The sequence below is a fragment of the Myxocyprinus asiaticus genome, chromosome 4 (assembly GCF_019703515.2).
Source record: "Myxocyprinus asiaticus isolate MX2 ecotype Aquarium Trade chromosome 4, UBuf_Myxa_2, whole genome shotgun sequence".
Taxonomy (NCBI): Eukaryota; Metazoa; Chordata; class Actinopteri; order Cypriniformes; family Catostomidae; genus Myxocyprinus; species Myxocyprinus asiaticus.
Window position 1 is genome coordinate 19,274,872 of NC_059347.1, and position 20,251 is coordinate 19,295,122.

Consider the following 20,251-nt stretch of genomic DNA (forward strand, 5'->3'; position numbering starts at 1 on the left):
TATCCCACACAATCTCGTTGACATTACCATCAAAAATCAAACATAGCAGTAACTGTGAAAAAGGTCCAATAATTGAAAAATATTTATGTTATTTAATATTTGACTTTTTGACCCATAGCAGTGTGTAACATTATAAATAGTCTTTATTATTTTTGCCAAGCCTATTAAAATAGTGATCGATTAAAATTAAACAATATAAACACCATTACTTACTGAGGACTTAAATGTCACTGAATTGTAGGAATGACCAATATAAGTTAGGGTGTGCTCTCGTTTCTTAGCTGTCAGCTATTTATTATGAATTTATCTGTTCAAGTTTGATGCTGACAAGATTAACAGAACAAAAAATCTCAGATGAAACAAAATTTGGATGATTTTTATTTGATGGTGTCCAAGACATACAGACAAGACATATTTTCTTTCCAGTGTTTTGACTGTTGCCATTTAGAGTTCCATTCTCATACAGCAATCTTTGCAAGCTTCAGCTCACCCAGAGAGGATGTGCTTGATGAAGGATGTGTAGTTAATGCAGCCATTGGCGTCTTCTTGTCCGGCCATCAGACGGTCCACCTCATCTTCTGTCATTTTCTCCCCAAGAGTTGCCAAGACATGACGAAGCTCAGCACCCATCACTGTTCCATTCCCTTCTTTATCAAAGACTCTCAGGCCCTCAACAAAGTCCTCAAAAGTCCCCTGGTCCTTGGCTCTTGCGATATGCTGCAGCATAGGCAGAAAAGTCTCAAAGTCCAGGTATTTGGTGTTCATTTCTTCTGCCTTGGGCTTTCCCAGAACGGTCAGCACATCAGCATTGGTGGGGTTGTGTCCCAGGGCCCTCATCACATCTCCACACTGGCCATACCTGATCTTCAACTCCCCTGTTGGAGTTTCATCAAAGAGAGTAAAGGCATCTCTGAACTCTTCAATCTGGTCAGCAGTGAAATCCAGCGGGACACTCTTCAGGTCTAGCTCAGGCTCTTTGGGTATCTCTGGAACTGGAGCTGGAGCAGGAGCCGGGGCCTCTTCTTTCTTCGGCTCTGGTTTTTTGGGATCTGGCTTCTTAGGTTCTACTTTTTTCGGTGCCATAATGCTGAGGTTGAGTGTGGAGATGGGAAGATGGAAAGTGTGTTGTAGGATCAGCTGTTGTGCTTTTATACTGACATGTCACAGCATATGATAAGACTTATCAGAACTGGAATAGTGGCAGACTATAAAAGGAAATGAACTAAAACAGACTTGAGTGGTGCTCTTGCCACACTGAAATGCTTCTGTCTATTAGATAAGACCAGACTAACCACCCCTTTCCTCAAATGTAATGAACAGTTTCAGTGAATGCTTTTAGAAAATAAGTAACTCCAACTTTATCAGTAATAGTCTGCAAAGTTATTTTCCATAATCATATAAGCTTTTTTATTAATAGGATAATTAAGTTAGCATAGACACTTAACACATAAGGGCAAAGTGTTTCTATGACTGATAACAGAAAATAGCAAATGATAAAAACAGTTTTGATAAATTAAAATTAAGTGAAAAAAGCCTAATAATTTGATCAACCATGATCAACAAAGGTAAACCATGTGCTTAGGAACACAATTAAGAAAAACATGATTTTAGGAGTGAAGAACATATTTTCTAGCAACTGAGTGCATAAGACCTTAGAGAGTAGAGAAGTGTGAAAACCTTCAGAGCAACAGTTTCAGTGACGCAATTCTGTTCAGGCTCTATGCAGCTTCCAAGGACAAATTACGTATGGTAGTACAAAATTAAGGAGGATATTTTTTTAACATCATACAAAATACAGTGCTTTTGTTTTGTATTATATAGGAGCAGTAATAAGCAAAACTGTACATAAAAACACTTTTTTTTAAAGGTATAATTAAGTAGGTTTTTCCCACAATGACATTTAGAGCTGCTAGTATCTTGCCAGTCTGGTGATAAGGATGGATCTATTCTGAGAGCCAGCACATACCATCACTCAGACACAGTGATGATATTTGTAGCAGTATTTTAAAGGGATAGTTCACCCAAAAGTGATAATTCTCTCATGATTTACTCACCCTCATGCCATCCCAGATGTGTATGACTTTTTTTCTTCTGCAGAACACAAATTAAGATATTTAGAATAATATTTCATCTCTGTAGGTCCTCACAGTGCAAGTGAATGGGTTCCAAAATTTTTGAAACTCCAAAATCCACATAAAGGTATCATAAAATTAATCTATACAACTCCAGTGGTTAAATCCATGTGTTCTGACACGATATGATAGGTGTGGGTGAGAAACAGATCAATATTTAAGTCTTTTTTTATTTATTTATTTTTGTATTAATTCTTCTCCCTACCCATTAGGGGGTGATATGTGAGAAGGATGTGAATCACCAAAAACAGAAGAAAGAGAATGAGAAAGTGAAGAGGAGATTGACTGAGCAGGGAGGAGAATTTATAGTAAAAAAGGACTTAAATATTGACCTGTTTCTCATACACACCTATCAAATCACTTCAGAAAATATGGATTTAATCACCAGAGTCATCTGGAGTACTGTTATTTTGCCCTTATGTGGATTTTGGAGCTTAAAAAATCTGGCAACCATTCACTTTCTAAAAATCTTCGATTGTGTTCAGCAGAAGAGAGAAAGTCATACACATTTGGGATGGCATGAGGGTGAGTAAATGACGAGATAATTTTCATTTTTGGGTGAACTATTCCTTTAAGGACACTTAGCACAAAACGAGATCCCAAAAAAGAGACAGAGAGATACCAAGACTGTTTATGATTATTTATGATGAATATCAGTATCTAGTCTAAAGCTTACTGAGGTACATAGGAGGTCAAGCTTGTATTTAGCTAGTCTCTCTCTAAAACCATCAAACCAGACCAGCAAACCACCTTAAGCTTGTTTAGCTGTTTTCGCTATCTTTTTTTAAACTGGGGAAAAAATTACATGAGTTACAAACTGATGCCTTTCAGGCTAAACTTGACCACATAATTTTAATAATTTTTGCACATCCATATACTAAGGGTCATAACACTATTGCATTAGTATGGCTGAAGTGGTTATATTCATGGGGTGACTCTGGTTTAATTTCTCTTTCAAAACGGTTCCTGAGTTTATAACGTCACGATAACTTTTGGGAAATGAAAGTCTGCCATCTAGTGGCTCTAATGTGGTTCGTTCATTCTTGGACACGTGTTCCCAAAATAGACATCTAAAATTATTCAAGTACAGAATAGTTAGTTTTAAATCAAAACATATTGAAGTGTGATAAACTTCATAACTACTTGTTATGCCACTACTTTCTGTGTACTGTGTGTGTCTGCAGTGCATTTTATTAATTGCATGTGTTGCTTTTGTTTAAATACTTCTTGGTATTTAAAGTAACATTGTTTTGGCACTTCGAGTTTTTGGCCAAGGTCTGTCAGCAAGGGTACCAAGTGTGTGCATTGATGTCCAACTGTGAGAAAGTGGCACAGCTGGAATGAACATCCATTAATGAGAATACAGCCTGAGGACACATCTGTAGTGTCTTTTTTTTTTTCCCTGTCTGATGTGTCAGACTCAGGGCTAAAAACAGCATGCCTTTAGCACACCAGAGATGAATGTGTTTATGAATAAATGGCTTTTCTAAAGTAATTTGTTTAATTTTTTTAATGTCTCAATTGTTTCAGTGACTTTCATTGACTATATGGATTGTCTTCATTTAAATAATGCACTGTGGTGTGTTAAATTAATGTTATTTCTGGCTTAAGGTTCAAAAGTATATCAACCAATTACAACATTAAGAAACTGAAAAATTAGAATATTATAAAATAAAAGATTCTCTTCCACTTTCCTGCTGAACTGTACATTGGAGATATATAATAAAAAAGGTTGTACAGAAAAAAAAAAACCCACACACACACAGTGAACTACAAGGGGGCAATGTAAGTGTATGAAATACATTCCCTCACCCCTTGGGATATTGTTGAACATTTAGAGAAAAAGAGAATATCTAGCAGGCTGGTTGTAAATCACATTTAGGAATTTAATGGCAGCAGCTGTTTGTTTAGATGAAAGTCTTTCTACAGATCCTCAGTACTGCTCTGCAGGAAGAAAAGTAACATTTAATCTATTAAGTATTATGTATAAACACTCTTTCATTTTTACATTAAACAGAAAAAAAATTGTTTGATGGTGAAACCTTTAGTAAAAACCTACTGCATTGGAGTCACCAGGGAACAGTCTCTCTTGTACAATGGCACAAATGTCGGTGAAAATGTCATCCTCTTCACGATCTGCATCCACCTGACCAAGCACAAGGAGATGTGTGTTTTTAAAAACACAAAAAAAAGGCAGCCTTTATACCATGGTGGTAAGTACTGTTATATTCACAGAACTGCATGTTCTGGTTAGGCCCTTACCCTTACAATAAGTCCTCTCTCCTGGTAGTACTTGGCTATAAGTATGATGTTGTGTTTGAAAGTATCTAGTCTCTTCTCAATAGCATGAGTATTGTCGTCAGGACGACCCTGTTGGGAGGCTCTCCTCTCAAGACGCTGACGGAGTTGCTGATTGGAGCAAGCAAGCAAGATCACCATGTCTGGAGAGCCAATCTGTGGGAAACATGGTCAAATGGGGCTTTTCCACTGCACGGTATGGCTCGACTTAACTCACTTTTTGGGGGTTTTCCACTGTGGATAGTACCTGGTACTTTTAGTACCACCTCGGTTGAGGTTCCAAGTGAGCCGAGCCGATACTAAATGTGACGTCAAAACCCTGCAGATCACTGATTGATCAGAGAGAATCTATAAGCTAGATGGCAGGTTAGCTTACCCTCATGCGTCATCTTTGAGCTAACACAGTGATGTCCTCATCTGTGCTATGGTGTACGATTACTCCTATTTTTTTAGCGGTATTTTGTCTTGCTGCCGACAGTCTCTTTTGAAACAAAGATTGTGGCTGTTTTTCACAGCAAGACATGCTGAGAATCAAGAACACCATTCATTCGATATCCTCCATTGCTCCTTTGTGTCACATTTAAGATGTCATGGCAGTAGAGGTGGCGCAACTATGACGATCATCCTATAATCCCACCCATGTTGAGGCTGCACTAAACTACAGTGGAAAAGCAAGCAGAGTCGAGTCGAACCGTAACGTGCAGTGGAAAAGTGCCAAAAGGGTCCTTAAAGGTGCTGTAAGCTTTTGAAATACCATGCATGAAATGTACTGTATATTACTTCACAGATATCACGGATATAGGTGTCCCGAGAAATCAAGCCTGCCTCTGTGAGGACCCTAGGCTCTGTAAACTGCACAAATGAGTCAGAGGAGTGGCCCACCAGTTTTTAGCCAATCAGAGACCTAGTCAATCAGAAATGCTTTGTCTGTGAATAATTTTGCATGGTCCGGTTTGCTGACATCAGGTTTCCTGATATTTGTCTGAATATTTTAGAGAAAGGGCGTAGGGTGGAAAATCATAAAATGGCAAAAGCAAGCAGAATGGCTGAAACTGCTTATGGTACCTTTAAGCATTGCCACACCATACCAATGCATATCATTTAAGTTTTCAATCTAAAAAAATTAAACAATTTTAATCTTTGTATTAATAGTATTTACATCATTCTGCACAAAATAACTTACCTGCTCATCAAAGGTAAATGCCTGTGATATCTCTCTGGGGAATCCATCCACAATGAATCCTTTGGCATCCTGCTTCTTAATAAACTGATGTTTCAGCTCTTCAATGGTCGTCTCCTGAAGGAAATCATGCCAATCCATGAGTAAGATGGCAAGCATGAGGTGACTTAAGTGCAAGCTCAAGCCAACATTGAAAATCTACTATCAATACTATAGCTGTGAATGTGCCAAGTTCTGACAAAGCAAGCAGTTAAAATATGGAGGGCCAAATGACTCATTTAAATCATTAAATAAAGTGAATTCATTAAATAAGTTAAATATTGAAATGATTAAATACATATAGTGAATTGCATGCAAAATTAAATATAATGTGAGGCAGGCGAGGAATGAGGATCTAAATGCAGCTTTTAATGGAAATCAAAAGATAAACAAAAGTACTCCAGAATAAAACGAAACAAAACATGGGAAACCAGGCACAGAACATAACACATGTGAAGACTGACAAAACCAGGGGAAATACAAGGGCTTAAATACATTGTACAAACTAACAGTAAAAAGGAACTAAACAAGAATTTCAACATAAAGTCAACACAAGAACAGTGAATGTGACAGAACCCCCTTTTAAAGGAGCGGATTACAGATGCTCCCAAAAAAAAAAAAAAAAAGCCAATTGTCCATGGGGTGTGGGGGAAAAAACAGGTAGTTTGGGGGCACAAGGGGCAAGGGGATCAGAGGAACAAGATAAAGTCAGGGAGGCTTGGAACCAAGGCAGAGCTGGAGGGATGTAGAGCCAGGGCGACGCTGCAGGCTCAGAGGACCAAGTAGACCAGAGCAAATCAGGCGGCCGGCCCGGAGACCAGAGCAGATCAGGCGGCTGGCCCGGAGACCAAGGAGATGACCTCAAGGTGGGGACTGGGTCAGAAGTCCTGGGAGGCGGCCGCAGGGCCGAGACAGGGTCAGGAGACCTGGGAGGCAGCCACTGGACAGGGACAGAAGGCAGCCGCAGGGCTGAGACAGGGTCAGGAGACCTGGGAGGCGGCCACTGGACAGGGAGGAATAGTCTCTGGGGGAGGGGGTGGAGCTGTGGCAGTCTCGAGACAGAGTCCTGGATGAATGGGAAACATCCTCAGTGGTCACGAACATGGGCGGAGACTCCGGGAACGACCTCCGTGGTCGTGTACTAGGGAACAGAAACTTTTCTTCACCAGATGGCCGAAGTTGACAATGCTGGCTCTGGGAAGGATGAGGCTGGCAACTCTGGCTTGTTGGCCGTGGCAGGCGTGGGCGCAGACAATTTGAGGTAGGTTCTTCATGGACCTACGCAGATCATCAGTGGCAGATCATACAACTTGGAGACAGGGGCCGTGGAAGGCTTCGAGACAGGGAGCCAAAGACGAAAGTTTTGGCCCGGGGTTCCCGCCATAATCCACTGTATAATAGGAACCGCAAAGTTCCAGAGCCTTCTCCATATATTTGCAGAGCATCCAGTGAGGATTAGCCGGAGGCATCATTTCCCTCAGTGCACTATTCAGACCGGCCCAGAAGAAAACCACCAGAGAGCGTTCTGGATAGTGCACTTCATTTGCCAGCTCTAAAAACTCACGGACATGATCCTCAACTGGACGGTCCCCTTGTTGAAGGAATAGAATTCTGACAGCCACTAGATCCATTCCTTGGTCAGTCTTTCTGTGAGGAGACAGGTGAGGAATGAGGATCTAAATGCAGCTTTTAATGGAAATCAAAGATAAACAAAATACTCAGAATGAAACTAAACAAAACACAGGAAACCAGACACAGAACATGACAACACATGTGAAGACTGACAAAGAAACCAGGGGAAAACAAGGGCTTAAATACATGGGGGCAAACAAGGGAACGAGGAACACCTGTGGAAACAATTGGGGAAAACCAATCATAAAATGAAACTACAAAAGGACTACAAACTAACAGGAAACAGGAACTAAACAAGAATTTCAACATAAAAGTCAACATAAAAACAGGGAATGTGACAATTAAATACATAATGAAATTGTAAAATATATATATATATATAGCATTTATGAATAAATTATTAAAAAAAGTCCCTTGCATTTCATGTTAGCACTATTTCATTTCCATTTTCTTTTTAGGGTTGATTTTACAGTTAAGCATGAGCTTCATGTCTTTTCAATTTCAGGGTTATGGTTATCGGCATGTCACTCAATGGCAGTTGGTGTCACCTTTAAAACTGATTTCTTTGGACCTTCTGGTAGTTTGGCACATTTCTCACAATGCAGCTATGGCTTGGCTTGGTACAATCAGAGATTTCTTGTTGACTCTTGCAGATGAAGTTGCTAACCAAAACATTGCAGCTTCTGTTCTGTCTCTGTTTCTTCTTCACTCTTTATCAAACTTTGCACGTTTCACACTCCCAACTTTGGAATGCTGACATTCTAAACCAATGAGTAAATCTCAAATGAGTGCTGATTACACCCACCTGTTTTGATTGGCGTGTCAGTAATTCTCTTGCTTAAATTAAAAAGATCCCAGAGCAAGCTCTTAAATGAAAATGGAGGTAGAGAGTGTCAGGAATACCCAGACTCGAAGATGGTGTTGAACCCAACGGAAGGAGTTTATTGCAACACAAACACAAAATAAACAAAAACCAACAGGTGAATAGTAATCAAACGATTTGGTTCAGATGTGTAGTGACGAGCAGTGATGAAGGACTGGGATAATTCTGGAGATGGATATTCTTAAGGTGGCGAACGTACAGTTGGGTGCTTACATAGGAGAGGAGGATATCAGGATTGCTGGAGAGGAATCGCTAGGAGTCTTGCAAGGAGGATGCTTGGAGGACCAGGTAAGTGAGTCTGTGTTCTTAGTCGAGACCAGAAAATGATTGAAAGTAGAATGGGGTTTAAGTAGAGGAGCTGATTGACGCGGTGATGAGAGGCAGGTGCAGGTGATCAGTAATCAGGAGAGAGAGAGAGAGAGGGTAGAGTGAATGTGGTAGAAGGGTCAGGTGGATCCGTGACATTATCTCCCCCCCCCCCCACGGACCACTCCAGAGGTACGAGCTTCCCAACGCTGTGGCTGACCCCTTCCACGTGGAGCTGGTCGGTTAGGGTGAGAATCGTGGAAGTTGGAGAGTAGGGTTGGGTCCAGGATGTCATCTCAAGGAATCCAAGATCTTTCCTCGGGGCTGTAACCTTCCCAATCCACGAGGTACTCGAGACGACCCCTGCGGCGTCGGGAGTCCAGGATGTCTCGGACTGTGTAGACCGGTCCATCTTCTAGGATAAGCGGCTGGGGAGGGGGTCGTCAGAAGCATCCGGTTCTGAGGGATGAGAGAGAGAGACGGGTGGTAAAGTTTTAGAAGGGAGATGTTGAAGGTAGGGTGAATACGATATTGGGGAGTGGGAGTTGGAGTAGGTAAGTGACAGGATTAATTTGTCTGGTGATGGTAATGGGACCAATGTAATGGGGACTTAGCTTTTTGCATGGGAGGCGTAACCTCATGTCCCTTGTGGAGAGCCACACCTTCTGCCCAGGTTGGTAAATGGGAGTTGGGGACCTCTGGGCATCAGCATGGATCTTCTGGTGACGCACAGCTCGCTGCAGGTGGTGGTGAGCTAAGTCCCAGACCCTCTCGCTTTCTCTAAACCAGTGGTTGACAGATGGGACATCAGATGGTTCTCCAGACCAAGGGAAGAGAGGAGGTTGGTAGCCGAGTATGCACTGGAAAGGTGTGAGGTTGGTGGAGGGTTGACGTAGGGAGTTCTGTGCGTACTCGGCCCAGGACAGGAAACGACTCCAATGGTTCTGGCAGTGATGGCAGAAGGTTCTGAGGAAGTGGCTGATCTCCTGGATCTTCCTTTCTGTCTGCCTGTTGCTTTGAGGATGGTACCCAGATGTGAGGCTGATGGTCACTTCCAAGAGAGAAAAGAAAGCCCTCCAGACTCTGGAGATGAACTGGGGACCTTGGTTGGAGATTATGTCTTCTGGAATACCATAATTTCAGAATACATGGTTAAAGAGCACCTCTGCAGTTTCTAGGGTGGTGGGAAGTCCCTTGAGGGGGATTAATTTGCAGGCTTTGGAAAAATGATCCACGGTCACCAAAACTCAGGTATATCCCTCAGAGGAAGGCAGATCAGAGATAAAATCGACCCCTAGATGTGACCAGGGTCAGCACGGGACGGGCAGCGGAAGGCGTTTACTATATTGCACACTCCGGACATCTCTGGACGAACCTTCGGACATCTTTATCCATGTGTGGCCACCGGAACTGGTCCTGGATAAGCAAGAGGGTCCTATTGGTCCCAGGGTGGCCAGTGCCTAAGGAGGAGTCTACGGAGTCAATGAGTGATAAATGCCGGGATGGAAGGGACATATGTTTTGTTGGTGGGGCACCCCAATGGAGCTGGTTTAGTGGCGGTGGCTTCACGAATGCTATCGTCCAGGGACCATCAGATGGGGCTTACTACGACCTGAGGAGGGAGAATGGTGTTAGGTTCCTCAGGACTCTCTTCAGGAGTGTAGAGGCGGGAAAGGGCATCTGCTTTGAAATTGTCACCTGGACGATAGGAGATGGTGAAATTGAATCACGTGAAGAAGAGGGCCCATCATGCCTGGCAGGGATTGAGGCGGCGAGCCTCTCTGTGGTACTCAAGATTCTTGTGGTCAGTCAGCACCAAAAAGGGATGTTGAGCCCCCTCTAGCCAATGCTGCCACTCCTCCAGGGCCAATTTGATAGCCAGAAGCTCCCGGTTTCCAATGTCGTAATTTTGCTCCGCCGGGGAGAGCTTTCTGGAGAAAAAGGCATATGGGTGAAGTAGAGATGGTTTCCCCTGCTGCTGAGAAAGGACGGCTCCTCCATCATTCATGGAGGTGTCAACTTCAACTACAAATGGTTTGTTTGGATCTGGGTGTACAAGGAGTGGGGCTGAGGTGAAAGCATCCTTAAGGAGTTGGAAGGCGTGTGAAGCCTCGGGGTTCCATGATAGTGGTTTGGGTTTAGATCTGAGAAGGGAGGTTAAAGGAGTAGAGAGGGTACTGTAGTTCCAAATGAAACGACAGTAGAAGTTGGCGAAACTGAGGAAGCGTTGGAGCTCTTTGATGGTGGTAGGAGTGGGCCAGGATTGCACAGCCTTCACTTTCCCCTTGTCCATATGAATGCCCTCTTGGCTGATGATGTAACCTAGGAACTGGAAGGAGGTTTGATGAAAGGAACACTTCTCAGCCTTAAGGTACAGATGGTATTCTCTCAGCTTTTCCAACACAAGTGCGACGTGTAGACGATGGCGAGTCTCATTCCGGGAGTATACTAGAATGTCGTCGATGTAAACGAGGACAAATCGATGGAGATACTCTTGGAACACCTCATTCATGAAGCCCTGGAATATGGAGGGGGTGTTGACCAAAACATACGGCATCACCAGGTACTCATAATGGCCAGTTGGAGTCACGAAAGATGTCTTCCATTCGTCCCCCTTCCGAATCTGAATGAGGTTGTATGCACTGTGAAGGTCCCGCTTAGTGAAGATAGTAGCTCCTCTCAACAGTTCCAAAGCAGAAGGGACGAGGGGAATTGGGTATCGGAACTTGACCGTGATCTTGTTGAGGGAGTGGTAGTCGATACAGGGTCTTAGACCTCCATCCTTCTTTGCTACGAAGAAGAAACTCGAAGCAGCAGGGGAAGTGGAAGGCTGGATGTAACCCTGATTGAGGGCCTCCTCAATGTATTCCTCCATGGCCTTTTGCTCAGGAATGGATAGAGGGTAGATTTTGCAATGAGGCACTGGCTCACCGGGAATTAGGTCTAATCCTATGGTCTATGAGGAGGTAGTTGTGAGGCGCGTAAGGGGCAGAAGATGTCCTGAAAGCAGGAGATAGCAGGATGGGATTTCCACAGGGATGGAAATGGTGGGGCTCTCAATGGAGGTTGTGTTAAGACTGAGGAGAAGAGTTTTCTTGGCAGAAGCCTTGGGTCTAGGAGAGGGAAGATGTGGAAAACAGGAAGGAAAGCACCGGGGTCCCCACTTCAGGATGTCACCGGTAGACCAGGAGATGACAGGGGAATTTTGAATGAGCCACGGATGTCCCAAAATGATGTCAGCGGTGGAACTCTCCAGAACCAGTAGGGTGATGTCTTCAGTGTGAAAAATTTCTACTTGGAGTTTGATGGGACCCACACAGTAACGTATAATGCTCCTTCCTAAAGGCTTGCCGACTATGGAGTGTATTTGGAGCTTGGGGTCACATGAATGTCTTTGGAGTTGGAGCCGGTGGCAGAGCGCGTCCGAGATGAAGTTGCCGGCTGAGCCAGAGTGGAGGAGTGCGTGTACCAATAGAGAAAAACCAAGAGCTTGTGTCAATCAGCTCCTGGACTGGGTCCGAACCAGCTGGGTTAATGGCTTTTATCAGTCTGGTCTTCTGTCAGGAATACCCAGACTCGAAGATGGTGTTGAACCCAACGGCAGGAGTTTATTGCAACACAGGTGAATAGTAATCAAACAATTTGGTTCAGCCGTGTAGTGATAAAGGTCTGGGATAATTCTGGAGATGGATATTCTTAAGGTGGTGAACGTACAATTGGGTGCTTATGTAGGAGAGCATGATATCGGGATCGCTGGAGTGGAATCGCTGGGAGATCGGGATCGCTTGAGTGGAGAGGAATCGCTAGGAGTCTTGCGAGGAGGATGCTTGGAGGACCAGGTAAGTGAGTCTGTATTCTTAGTCGAGACCAGACAATGATTGAAAGTAGAATGGGGTTTAAGTAGAGGAGCTGATTGACGCAGTGATGAGAGGCAGGTGAAGGTAATCAGTAATCAGGAGAGAGAGAGGGTAGAGTGAATGTGGTAGAAGGGTCAGATGGATCCGTGACAGAGAGCTATTGTTTAAATTAAATTGATTCAAACCTAGTGCTGAAATTAAATACATGGGAGGTTTTATGTACCGAATTAATGATGCATTTAATTCATTCACTACATATTTAATGATTTATTAAAATTTTAAATTATTTATTTAATGATACATTTAATTAATTCACTATGTATTTAATGATTTATTTAAATATGTATTTAATGATTTAATGATGCATTGAATCAATTCACTATGTATTTAAAGATTTATTTAAAGATTTAATGATTTATTTAATGATGCAAATAATTAATTCACTATGTATCTAATGATTTATTTAAATATTTATTTAATGATGCATTTAATTAATTCACTATGTATTTAATGATTTATTTAAATATTTAAATATTTATTTAATGAATTAATTTTGAGTAATTTGGCCCTCCATAGTTAAATTGCCAAACCTGAGGTGCAAGTTCTCCGTTGGCAATGATCTGAGCAATCAACTCCCATTTCCTGTCACTGGCGGCATGATGCAGCAACTGGTTCCTTAAAATTTCCCCCACCGACACATGCTCAAAATCATAGTGATGTGCAATCTTTGCTGTCTGAGTGCCTTTTCCACTGCCTGGTCCCCCTGGGAATTTTTGCAACAAGATAAATCCCATTTTACATCACAGACACAGCAGAATGTAAATGCTAATATCAAATTATTATATCAATTTCTACTAAATTTCACATCAACCAGCTCAAAGCAAATAAACTGATGAATTCAGAAAAAGATCAGATCAGACTTTATATTCAGGACTAAATTCTACAAAGCACTTGTGTAGTTTCTTACGCCACTAATGGCACTAAATGGAATTACAAAAATAATGACTATTTTCAAGCGAGTTTCCCACAAGTCCCACCCCAAACAGATGCCATAGGTCATGCCAATGTTGCTATGTCAGGTTGATGAGGATGCTCAAACAGAGCAATGTTTCGAAGTGCCACAGATCCACAGTGTTAACACTTTTCAGGGAAATCAATGGCGTATAGATGGCTACACATTAAATTGGGATGGGGGAAAGTATTTAATTATCAAAAACATTACACTTTTCACCTTAAAGTAACTGGCCCAAAGAATTTAATTAATACCCAGATCATCCCCTACTAACATGAAACTAAATCCATCCAAAAGTTGTGGCCAACATCACACTCTACTGGTTGAGAGTGACTCACCTATTATGAATATGATATGTGGCCGTGATTTAGATGGGTCAAAGACATCATACTCCTGTATGAGCCCAGAGGACTCTGTCATGTCTGAGTCACTTTCTATGGAGAACTGGGCCTGAATTGGTGGTAGCCTGTCATATCGACGGTAAGGTCCAGGGCCAGGGCCAGGGCCAGCATCTGGGAAAAGAATGGATAACATTAATGATTTCTGTATGACATCAGAAGCCCTCTTACTTAAAATGGAATAAATTATCAAATTCATGACTGTAAAGCAAAAGTATTGTTTAATAAAGCTACTTTCAATTGCTTGAATTAGTAGCTACAGGCTTCAATGTGGCTAGACTTTCATTATTGAGACATTTAGCTAATTTTCAAACATTTGAACCATCTTGAACCTTCCTTAATTTCTTTGCCATTCTCTTAAGTCTTCATTTTCATAGCTGTCCTTCAGATTCAGAGCCTGATTAAAACGATTTTTATCTAGAAAATGTGGAGGATATTTCAGTGATTTACAGGTAATGGAGGGACTCAGTATACTGAAAAAGAAAATGATAAATTTACACTGCATCTGAAATGCATAAAAGTATTAGAAAAGTATCTCACTGTACTGTATATATGTCACGTATAACTAACTAATGTAACGAAGTCCATATTTTATTATTAGCTAAGACAATGCTCTCCAAATTGGCTAAATTACCAAGCTTGCAGGGGGCTTTCTTCCCTTGTGCAGGGGTGATTGGTGGAAGTGGTTTTCGATCAGGTGTAATGAAAGTGTCCCAAGACACACACTCGGGGCCTCCCAAATCTCGTGTTTTCCGCAGGCAACCTTCCAAGAATACCAAAGGGTCCTCAGGCCTGTGGTACATCAGCCCTGTTAACATGCTCTGTGAGATAAGTTAATACAATGTTGTTATGTGAATTGCTTATAATTGCCGTGAGTGTTACAGAAATATGACTGCATTTTTTTCAAGATTAACAATTCCATTACACTTGACATTTTTTGGCATTTAACATATTAATCTGAGTTTTCTTGCTTATTTATCTCAAAACAAAGTACAACATGGGAACACATTTCATTCATATGTCCATTTCCCAAACAGAGCGAAAGCATTTCTGGATGATAAGGACATGTGCGATAACGAGAGTTGAGAGAGTGAGAGACACAGATAGAAATTAATAACATCTAGGGGGCGAAAATAATAATTGCAAATTGTTCTATTCATCCCACACGTGTTAGCAGCAATTCAGAGTGAGTAGGAATGGAAAATCCAGCCTCTAAATAATCAGCTGTTATCTTCTTTTGATGCAAATACAACTGCTTGAGAATTTACATGTCAATCCGCATGGGTATCAAACAGCTAAAGGCGCATTCAACCTGAATAAAGGAACAGTGTCCAGACAGAAAGAAAACAAAAGGCTGAATTTGCTTGTGATATTAGTTTCATAAAAGACCATACCATGTTTAAGAACTAAAACAGTATCAATATGGAGAGGAAGCATTTGAAAGAAAAGTGTTTTAATTGTGACTCACACTGATACACTATCTTCTTCAACACAATGTTTCAATGAAATAATGTCAGAATATTTAGTTAACATACTTCAAATCCACCTTAGTAAATGTAGCATTGGGATCTTCCATGCACTAAGTATTGTATCTCATGTGCAGTCACAGACTGAGGACTGAGATGGTAGACCTACTGTAGTGGTATGCACATGAAGTATAACCTGAATGTTTGCATTCCTCAATGAACTGTTCAGGCACAAGACATGCTTGCACACATTTGCTCTCTCTCTCTCTCTCTCTCTCTCTCTCTCTCTCTCTCTCTTGATTTCCATTGCCTAGATTTCCCAGGATGAGTCATATAAAGTAAATAAAGTAAATTTCTTGTTGCCTTGGTGACAGCCAAAGTGTTCCTCATGTGCTAAAACTCATGTTTACAACCTTCACCCTTTGTTTCCTGCCAAAACAGATGTGCCTGAAATATAATGACGACCTACACGACACCTGAAAAATTGCACATGGAACATAGTAATAGAATAAAATAATATTGATAAACAAACCACTGTCAGAATGGTTTCTCATGTGATATGTTCCTCATAGATGGACACTGTATTTTGTATGCAACTGAATATCTCCCACACAAGCACAAACACTTGTTGACGCTGTCTGAGGAGAATCCTCCCTCATGCAGACAAGATTTAGACTTGCCGCTTTGCAATTAGAGCACCCTACTTGAGGATCACCATAGAGACACCTTCAAGTACTGTATCTAATTTACCATGTAATTTTGCAAGCTAAAGAGATTTTGATTAATTCATGTTCTCATCTGATTCATTACTCTAGTGAGCCTAAGATTATCTGACGTAATGATAGTTGATAGTGCATATAGCCACCATTCTATCAATATTTATCATAAACTCTAAAGAACTAAAACTAAAGACCTGTTGTAAAATCAAAATCAAATCAAGTGTAAGGTGCATAATAGTAAGGGTTATTTGTAGCTTTAGCTCTTAACCACCTATTGTAAAGAGACATAAGAGAGATGTTGCAGATGTGTTTTACACTAACTGTTATTGCTAGGCTATTTTACATTATATATGAGAGAGAGAGAGAGAGAGAGAGAGAGAGAGAGAGAGAGAGAGAGAGAGAGAGAGAGGGCTGGATGCTTAACCTCACCTCAAAAAGGTGCGGGATCTGTCGTTTGGAAAGGTATTCCTTTGCGTCGCTTGTGTTCATTGTGTTCAAATATCCAGAGGAGCGTTTGTAAGTCAGTAGCGCAGCAGCTGTGTGCTCATCTGTTGCGCTTCACCCTCAGTGCAGCTGCGCTGCCTTTGACTATCTCTTTGGTGTGTACGCCGCTGGGCTTTGACGCCGATGACCTCCAGGTGATGTTTTTATTCAACAGCAGTTTTAGTCATGCTCACGAATACAATGCACAAAGTTAACCTTAGCACCACAGATAGACTATTTGTAATCAGTACCAAGTTTTGACAAACTAAAGATTCCTGAGATAGACGTTTTCGGTATACGATTTTCTAATGAGGCTATTATTAGTTTTTTTTCCTTTCCAGTGTGACGATCTTTTATGTTGTGACAGAAAAAAGCATGCCTACCATATTCTACCTACTTTGATCAAAATAGCAGCCACAGTTCCGCACGACTACTTCATTTTTCTTACTATACTAAACATATAAGTGGTATAGTCACCAGTGTAAAAAAATAAACAACAAAAGGACAGAAATATTCTAAAAGATTCTTGAGGGCTATTCACACAAAATGAGGTGCTTTTTTGTACGCCCAGTGATGTGCACAATCCAGGGATGACAAAAGTTGATATTCAAACTGTTCTGAGGCCAGTTTCCATAAGCAGTCCATTCATACAAAAACTCTGTTCGTTAAGCTATAAACTGATTAGGCAGCAAGGCACAATGTCAGCTGCTTTCGTTCGCAGCTCTGAACAGAAGTGTTCCACGATTCATAATTGAAGCCTATATTCATTTTCCGGTCTCCAGCTTTTTAGTGGATAATGTGATTTTTAGTGTATTCAATAATAATAATAAAAAAAGCTAAATAATAATAATAATAATTAATAATAATAATAAAAAGCTCCAAAGTGCCCATACTTTACAGAATCATTATAACCATCTTTTGACAGGGCTTCACACCTCAGTAGTGGGTTGATGCAGGCTGTTTCTGAGCTTATGGGGGCCCTAAGCAAAATTCTGATTCGAGGCCCACTGCTGTCACATCTTGCTACAATTCTTTCCTTGCAGTTACATTCACCCTTCCCTCTTATGCCAGAAGGAGGCCCCCTATAACTGTCTAATTGAGCCGTAACAGCTGCCCTAGTCTTACCTGCAGCTTTTAGTACATTTAAAAATAAAAATAAATAATAAAAAACGGCCTTGCTTTGTGGGGCCCCCTGGTGGCTTGGGGGCCCTTAGTGGCTGCTTATACCATTTATAGCTAGAAACAGCCCTGGGTAGATGACAAATGATGACACATGGTTAGTTGCGTTGATATCCAGGGACATGCACAGATATTTTGAGGGGCAGGGGTTCTAAATCTTTATGAGGGAAAGTCACTTCAAAATTGTCTGGGGTTGGGAGTGGCATTAGGGGAATACAATCTCCGTCTGACAATAACATTTTTGCTATACTTATTTTTTTTTAACCCTGTGGTACTTTTAAATACTTTATATAGGTGTACTTTGTATAGGTAGGCCTGTTAATGTATGAAAATAAAGTATGCTTAATAATTTAAGTATTTTTTATTCATAAATATTTTGAATCACTTCATCTCCTGCCTTCTGTATCCCCCCTGCTGACTCTTGGGCTGGTAGGAGAGTAAGTTAACATAACAAGCTGTTGATGTTGACTGGTTTTGGATATCAGACAGAACTCTGATATATGGATATCTTCTGACGGAGAGAGAGGACTCGTGTACACTGGATCTAACATGCATTTTCACTGCCTCATGTTTTCATATTCTAAGCATATCATTGAATATTGTACATGGCATCGCATCTCTGACTATAGGCTATATACATAAGTGGTGGGTGAATGAATTGCAGGGTAAAGGTACATCAAATAAAATTAAGTAAATAAATAAATAATATTTAAAATACAAATACATTTTTCCCATCTGAACCCATACATTAATTTCAAGATTTTCAAATTGTAGGTTCTACCTACTGTACAATGTTCATACTCCATACAAAACACTCCAAATGAATAAATAGTTGATTATTTTTATTTGCACAGATACCAGTATTCATACTGATAATTATACATCTCAAATTTATGCCTATCAATCCATCATTCTTTATATAACACGTAATACTCGTGCGCATGACGTCATCGTTTTCACAAATTCGCGTTTTTGTATGTTTACACGGAGACGATAACGGCATCGTTTTCAAAAACTTGCACTTTGAAACCCGTTTTCAAAAGTTTGAGTTTTCAGGCCCCAAAACGCCATTGTCATGTAAATGAACAGCCAAAACGCATAAAAAGTTTTCCGTTTTTAGTTGAAAACATTGTCGTGTAAACGGCCCCTTAAAAAGAAAGGAATAGAAAAAAAAAGAAAAACAAATTGAGTTTAGTTTACATTCACTCATTGTTGTTACGTTAATTATTGAGCCGAAATTATCACAATGGGGTGACGGTGTTGACGCATTGAAGCTGTGACCTCAGAGACTTAAACATTGTTTTTGTTAAAAATAAAAAAATAAAAATTAAACTTACCAGACCATGTGTCCTACTGTTGCATCCACTATGAGCAGGAAGTGGGAAAGGGGTACTCAGACTTATAGCTGATCATGATATTGTCTGATTTATTCAGGATTATAAAAATATCTGTTGATGCAAAGTGAGGACATAACTTTGATAGGCAGTTTTTGATATATATATATATATATATATATATATATATAATTTAAAGTTTACTTTATGTATTTCTTGATATCTTACAAATCCCTACCTTTCATTTGATATTTATATGAATTGCATTTTTAAACACTTTGTTTGGCAGTTTAATATTGTGACCTGTTGCTGAGGACAGGAGAAGTTACATGTGCTTCCAAGTATAGTGCATGCATTAAAAAAAAAATAAATAAATAAAAAAAATGAATGCCCTGACTATACACATTTCCTTTAGATTTAACTTTTTCAGTATTTTTATTATTCTGAATTTCTTGTTTTTTAATATAAAGAGGACTTTTTCATGTACGACATGTTTTGTCCCTTATCTCAAGAATCAGTGCAATAATTGAAATATAAATAAAAAGTCTGATCTTTAAGCCAAGCAGGCACACAGAATAAAAACTTAATGGCGTGTAACACGTTAAGGACAAAAAATGATGGCGAGTATCGGCGCAGTACAGTATCGCCTATGTTACCAAGTGTATTCTCCAAATATTTCACAATATGCATAATGAATTGCAATTGCCGAAGAAAAGAACAACAATTAACTTATTTTGCTTACTGTATAGAGACGTGTGCAATTATGAACGAGGCAGAAATCGGAACTAAATGTTCTTAATTTAAAGTGTGCTTTGTTTCCTCAGTCACGCATGTTGCGAGAGTGCGTGTGTAATCTGAGATGGCCTCTGTAACTCATTTGGGTATTATTATAGTCATTATAATTGATTTTTACATTCCGTAATCGATGCATCGACATTTCAATATAATATTGATGTATTTTACAGCCCTAAATACTATTGTTAAGTGTAAAAAAAAAAAAAAGTAATTTAATTTAGGTGTGCAAACTTTCATTTTGGGTGGCATTTTAGGGGCACCTCAGAAAAATGGCAGGGGCTCGAGTCTCTAGAGCCACCCCCTCTGCACGTGCCTCATGCTGATATAATTTACTACTTCGAGTTGTTATAAGTCATGGCAGCTAACAGCTGTACATGTTGAGCATGAACTCATTTTTACTCCAAAGTTACACTTAAAATGGTTGTTGTTCTCCATCTGGATTGCTCCTTTAGTTTTCACATTGCTTCTGATGGGGCCGAAACCAGAAAGCAGTCCAGCGGCATGAGGACCATGGTTAGTCATGAAAACTGTGGATGAC

At 40.5% G+C, this 20,251-nt stretch overlaps 2 protein-coding genes across 2 annotated transcripts; both read right to left on the minus strand.

Annotated features, from left to right (window-relative positions):
• Nucleotides 1-350: 350 nt before the first annotated feature.
• Nucleotides 351-1,128, minus strand: LOC127440114 (myosin light chain 4-like). Its single transcript, XM_051696514.1, has one exon. It carries the CDS (start codon nt 1,081-1,083, stop codon nt 487-489), a length of 597 nt encoding a protein of 198 aa, XP_051552474.1. The 5' UTR covers nt 1,084-1,128; the 3' UTR covers nt 351-486.
• A 2,294-nt stretch (nt 1,129-3,422) lies between these two features.
• LOC127439711 (adenylate kinase isoenzyme 5-like) lies at nt 3,423-16,411 on the minus strand. The gene is made up of 8 exons (XM_051695973.1): nt 16,352-16,411; nt 14,372-14,558; nt 13,678-13,851; nt 12,918-13,090; nt 5,614-5,727; nt 4,395-4,586; nt 4,192-4,278; nt 3,423-4,076 (listed from the first exon to the last, which is right to left on the minus strand). The coding sequence occupies exons 1-8, from the start codon at nt 16,409-16,411 to the stop codon at nt 4,056-4,058; spliced, it is 1,008 nt and encodes a 335-aa protein (XP_051551933.1). The 3' UTR covers nt 3,423-4,055.
• Nucleotides 16,412-20,251: the final 3,840 nt, after the last annotated feature.

Bases quoted from the DNA above. Each gene is read 5' to 3' on its own strand.
- LOC127440114 (XM_051696514.1), bottom strand. From the start codon at position 1,083: ATGGCACCGAAAAAAGTAGAACCTAAGAAGCCAGATCCCAAAAAACCA.
- LOC127439711 (XM_051695973.1), bottom strand. From the start codon at position 16,411: ATGAACACAAGCGACGCAAAGGAATACCTTTCCAAACGACAGATCCCG. The intron at 13,091-13,677 runs GTGAGTCACTCT...AAAAATTCCCAG, and splicing joins ACATATCATATTCATAATAG to GGGGACCAGGCAGTGGAAAA. The intron at 5,728-12,917 runs GTTTGGCAATTT...GATTTCCTTCAG, and splicing joins ACGGAGAACTTGCACCTCAG to GAGACGACCATTGAAGAGCT.